The 6231-nt window shown below is 36.2% G+C and overlaps 1 protein-coding gene across 1 annotated transcript in view; it reads right to left on the bottom strand.

Annotated features, from left to right (window-relative positions):
- The window catches only part of CA8 (carbonic anhydrase 8), a gene marked incomplete at its 5' end in the record, with an annotated part of 48482 nt that overhangs the window by 16117 nt on the left and 26134 nt on the right, over window positions 1–6231 (bottom strand). Inside the window, one exon of the mRNA XM_017727403.1 lies at window positions 5481–5593. Coding sequence (XP_017582892.1) covers window positions 5481–5593 — 113 coding nt within the window. The remainder of the gene's footprint in view (window positions 1–5480; window positions 5594–6231) is intronic.

A 6231-nucleotide genomic window follows, 5' to 3' on the forward strand; every position in this document is an offset into this window, starting at 1 on the left:
TAGGGAAGAATATGAGCACCTTCCATCCCCATCCCTGGTATTAGCATCAAGTGCTGCATGATAAAAAAACTTTACCTTACTGTTCACCAGTGCCATTTTAAAGAGTCTGGTATTTTAAATAGTTACAACTACTGGAAAAATAGTTTTTTCTTTGACATATTCACAATCTGTCTTAGCTGGATATGGCAAATGTACTTGATGGCTGATTCCCCTAGCGTCAGCCTTTGTACTTATACTGACCCTGTGATGCCTCACGATGCAGTTCATTTCTAAGTTGAAACTGCAAATACACATAAAGCAAAATGGAGCCTGGAGTATGCAATCATTTTAACATCTAGGATATTATAGAGTTAATTTCTCCATGAAAAACACCCTAGGAAATATTACAGGGAGAATGTAAGCATGATTCCAGAATTAAATTAAATGAGGTACTAAACAGCAGGTAATGGCACTTTTATTCTTATTCTGCCTACAGAGAATACTTTCTTACTGCAACCTGGAAGACAACTGCCCTCGTTGTTTTCCACTCTACTGCAGTACTGATACAGACTTATTTACTTGATTTAGAGGCTAGCTCATGTCTGCTTCATTTTCCTTAAAAAAAACAGTGTGCTTGGAAATCAACACTCAGCTTCTGGCAGCTGAGATATAAGGCAACAGCTTAGACTGCAAAAATGAAAAAAGCTCCTTGAAGGTGCTTTTAGAGGCAGAATCCTGTTATGGAAGATTGTTGTTGTTGTTGTTTAAAGCAAACTGAAAACAAACCCACTACCAGCTTGGAATTGAAAAAGTCTTCAGAACTCAAGGACTGGTAAGTCACTGAAGGAGTTTTGTAAAAGCATCCTCTTCTACCATCTGAGTCAACTCTGGAAAGTCTGAGATAATTGCAGTTTAGGAAGGAGCACTTTACAAAAATGTGGCTTTTGGTTGATCTTGTGAGAATGAGATACTTCAAACAAACACAGATGAAGGAGAGGGAAGAGCAGACTCTCTGCAAAGCTGGCATTTGTGAGCTGCCTCCTACTGTAACTACAAATGCTCCGTCCCAGTTCCCACAGTGAAATCTTTCTCCAGGAGGTACTCCTCACAAAGCTGCTTCCAGTTTCTTCAGTCAGGAGAGTAGAACTGACCTGATCTCTGTGCCTGCTCTTTAGTCTTTAGGGAAGCCAAGAACTGTAGCCCTGCTCTGAGGGGGAATTGCTTCTGGGCTCAACAGCCTCCTGGTTTAGTTGTTCCTTCCATGGTTAAGACTGCCGTGACACATGGTGGTTTGCTCTACTCTGAAGTAGTTCTGCCAGAAAAGGACACTAGCTGTGCCAACACTACTTTCCCTATTAAATTTCCGTGTGGCCAGGTAATATGTGTGCCCTGCTCATCCTGTTTCACTGCTTACCATCTTCTCCCAACCCTTCATAAGTCAATGCTGTGAAGTACACCCTGCAGGACTACCAAGGAAACAGATATTTTAGAGGCATATGGCTAAGCACCCTTGGATATTCACATGCTTTTACCAGGAATAGTCATTTACAAAAGTTCTTCTCATGCCCAGCAGACATTAAGGATGACCTAAGCCTGTTCACACTGAAATTCAGGATTAAGTTCTAACCAGTGTAGAAGCAAATCCACAACACGAACAGTTGCATATCTACTGAGTGAAACCATTTATGTTCACATTTTCTAGAATTTTTTTACCACTCATTGTATTCAGATCCTGACCACTGCATTCTTCTGTTTCACGTACATATTTGCTGAAAAATAGAGCACACAAAACTAAGAATTTGCATGCTTTCTATAAACATTTATTCAATATGAGGTATAGAACCATTATCCTTCTGCTTGAAAATTTCACATCTCCATGACACCTGCCAAGAACACGGACCTACTTCCCAGCACCCAGAATACCATGAAGCTGTGAGTGCTTTATTTTACAGTTTACATAAATCTTGCACAATTTCCACTACAGCTCCATATGCTAGTTACTATTTCTGTCCTTTAGGAGTTTTTGATTCTGAATGAGGTAGACAAAAGGACTAGAGACCATGCCATTCAATACAAAACCAGTTAACTCTGACAATGAATACAGCAGAACAACAGCTCCTTCTGCATCATTTTAGACAATGTACTTGTTCTGGGCTTCAGTGAACCACAAAGCACATTATTCACAAATGTTCCATTGTTTTAAAATATAGTGGAGAGAAGCATGACCAAGTCTTTTTTAACTATTTCCTGCTCTTTACTGGCCTAATAGGAGGGAGTTTTCTCCCACTGCATTTCAGCAGTGTGCATGCATGTGGGAGGTATCTCACAGAAACAAACAACACAGTTTTTTCTGAGCTAGTGTATTTCAACATAAGTCAAGTGAGGATGACAAAAATTACAATAGGAGGACAGGAATACACACAGAATGACCCAGGAAGGAAAAAGCTCTTTGATGGAAGTGAAGTCTCATGGCAAAGAAAATTACTTCCAGTAAGGAAACAGCATTGGATTCCAGGAAAGCACATCCTGCTGCTGCAGTCCTGGACTGCTCTTTTGCTATTCATATAACCAGCACACTCAGAACTCCTTTCACTTAACATTGACTTAGATCAGTAGTATATCAACTCATCAGCTGAACTTTACTATCTGAAAATGTCTTTAGGAGAAAAAAAAAAGGTTCTCTACTTTGTAATGGTCAGCCTACTGTGCCTATGTCAAAATAGTTACTTCATTGTTTCAAAATAACAAAATATGAAAATATCTTATGAGTGTGACCATGAACTAGAATTGCAATTTTATTCATTTTTCCCTTATGACCCACAGTTTGTTAAGCTAATTAATATTGCTGTGCTAATTGCAGAAAATTAGTATCATCTCCAATGTATGAACTAGTTTGATCAGAGGAAAGAAATAAAACTTATTCTATATAATACTATCTAATTCTTTATTTACTTGTTATTGACACTCATAGCTTGATTATTTCATGGCCTGAAAAATGAAAATAGAAAGCCTTGAATTTATTTCTCTCTGTCTATAACCACAGATGCTGCTAGTATTTACATAAAGCACTTGACGTTTCATTAGTATTCCAAAGAAGGAAGTTCTACAAGGTAATGACACATGTAAAAATAATGTATTTAAACCCATTTGAAATGCATTTGCACTGAAATCTATGATTTAATACTAGAAGCTGTCTTAATAAAATTAAGTGCCTCTACCAGCCTTCCATGGAAGATTCAAAATGGTATATCCTATACTACATCCTCTTATTTTCCATAGACAAAAGCCCTTGCATTTCTAATCTCTCCTTAATCTCTCCTGGGCAACCTGCTCTAGATGAACCTGCTTTAGGAGGGCATTTGGAATAGATGATCTCCAGAGGTGCCTTCCAATCCCAATCATTCTGCGGTTCTGAGATTAAATGAAATCTCTCACAGGCACTCATGACAGCATGCACAAAAGAGGCCACATATTTCATTGAAGCCAAAAGGCTGATTACAATTTAAAATCTTGGAATTTTAGGCTATAGCAAGATATTCTAGAACCGCCAAAATCTTAATATTTGGGCATCATGGAGACCTCACCGTACCTTTCGACTTATGAATCCCAGAATCACCTCCTCTCACTTACCCCATATTTATTTTTAATTGACATCTGAAAGCAATATCTGATGAAAGATAATATTTTATCCCACCTTGGCAAAAGCCTTTCATGATCTTAATAATTGTCTTTCCTGCACAACTTTAACTTTTATGTTGCAATCATAAATATCAGTGAGGAATTTTTTTCTAATTGATGCTTATCTATGACAAGCATAGTGGATCATACTGGCGTAAGTCTGCTCCAATCCATCACTCGACTCCAGTGCCACATCTCACCCACATACAGTGCCACAGGGAGGGAAAAGCTCCTCCGTGACTTGCGTGCCCTTCATCACTGCAATGGTTTTGGACTGAGTTTATACCTATCAAAGTAATGCAGCAACACAAACCAGCTACCCCTCACCTAACATGGTTGTGAATCTCCGTCTTTGCCCCAGGCACTATGGTCACTCTTCCGAAGGCACAATATTTTTTCAGGAGCCTTATCCCCTTCACACTATATTCCAACATCTCGTTTTCTTGTGGTAAATTAGTACATAATAATACTAGCTAAAGTTGCATTTCCCTTCTTAATTCCTCTTTCGTTCACCCTCTTGCTGTCTCCCACTACATGTGGATGGCTTAAACTCAACTCTCCTCTGTGCACTGAGCGGATTAAAAGGGAACAGAGACTACAAAATCTGCAACCAGCAATATAATACTATGTCTCAGCTGCGGACTTTGTAAATCTGATTAAGTCCCCTTATTTATCAGTATCATATCTGGACAATTAGATGACAAGTTACAAAATGCACTGTCTTTAAAAGTTATTCTGAATCTAATAATGCTAACAGAATGCTGTTTACTCATTGCTGTAAGTAATGTTGTAAGTAATGCATTTACTCGGTAGTAAGCAGCCACAAGTCTTACCTTTTCATAAATAAATAACACTTTCATGATGGGATGCATTTAAGTTGCAGCTACTAGACAAATAACTTACTGGGAGTTATTGCCTTTATCCTGTGATTAGACCTAGAATTCGGTTTCCATAAGAAAAGAAACATTGCCAATTTTAAATTGTAAAAGATGTTAAAATATTGGGCTGGCAACACTAGCAAAATTTTAAATGATTAAAGCTGAAATAATTTAAATCTGAATTTATCACCTTTTATACTTTTTTCACATGCTTCAGAGCAGGCAATGAAAATAAATGCATTCAGCTTCAGGGATTTTAGGTAGTTTCACTTAAATTAAACGCACATTTCTCCAGCTGGGATTCACAGACTGTGAGAGAATATTCATTGGGAGTTTTCATTGTTTTTCCTGGGATTATTTGTAAACAGATTTGAAAAGTTTTATGTAGAAAGGCTCACAACTGTTAGATTTAATTTAAGAAAAAAACCCTGAACACTTTAAAATACATACGTGCGAAATCAAATTTAAATAGGTAGTTTCTGTTTGACATTTATTATAAAACTGAATTTAAAAAGAGCCAGATAAATTAAATATAGTTCAATGCAATCTAGCCAGTCTGTACTACATTAACATTTTTCATTCTCCAGGACGTAGTGCCTCCTGTGCTTTTTTGTTCCTTTAACATCAAAAAGCAGTGATATTTGAAAGCTTACAGTTACAAAGAATTGAATTTCTTTTGCCCACTGACTTCCTTTTTTTCCTTTTCGTTCACTTAAATATAAGAATTATTTTAAATGCAGATGATAAATGATAACAAGGTTTTTCATCTCTGACCTTTGCGTTGCTTTCAGTGACTCAAAAGGTTTAACCTTTACTGGAAAAGCCATGTACCGATCTAATGGGATCTTTAAGGAGAACAGACATAACATTCTGATATATATATTTGCACGCTATAACCTTTAGCTCTTAACCATATTCCAAGGTCACTTTAAGCACAGCTGTTACCTGCACTTGGGACACAGTCAAAGGATAGCGAAATAATATCCAGGTGACACCTTCACTGCAGGGTGGAATGGTTAGAGAGCCCTCATACACCCAGTAGTCACGCAGAAGAGGATCTGAAATGAAAACAAATGTGGAATTTTAATGGCATTAAGGAAGTTAATGGTGTCTTTCCGTTATGACAGCTTATGACAGCTGTGGGCTCGTTCACATGATGAAGTTAGTAAGCAGCAAGCTAAGGTGTGAATTTATAACCTGCCAAGCACTGCCCACTACTTCCTCATATGAATATATATGAGCTTGTGGTCATTATATTACAGTAACTTTCCCTGCAGATGAGCATTTTAAATACAAAAATGCTGCTTTATAGGTATGGAAAATAACAAGTCCACAGCTCTTTAACACAGCAAATAAGCAATATTATGGGAATGAAAGAATTCCTGTTAATGTCAAAAGCTAAAAGAGACATTGAGTTTTGAAGGTAGAGGGGCTGCGGTGATCAAATTTTAACTGACTTCATGTTTAAGATCTGTCTCAAGAACTAATTTTTTTTTTTTTTTTTTTTTTTTTTTTTTTTTTTTTTTTTTTTTTTTTTTTTTTTTTTTTTTTTTTTTTTTTTTTTTTTTTTTTTTTTTTTTTTTTTTTTTTTTTTTTTTTTTTTTTTTTTTTTTTTTTTTTTTTTTTTTTTTTTTTTTTTTTTTTTTTTTTTTTTTTTTTTTTTTTTTTTTTTTTTTTTTTTTTTTTTTTTTTTTTT

This window comes from Corvus brachyrhynchos, unplaced genomic scaffold, assembly GCF_000691975.1.
Source record: "Corvus brachyrhynchos isolate BGI_N302 unplaced genomic scaffold, ASM69197v1 scaffold60, whole genome shotgun sequence".
NCBI lineage: Eukaryota > Metazoa > Chordata > Aves > Passeriformes > Corvidae > Corvus > Corvus brachyrhynchos.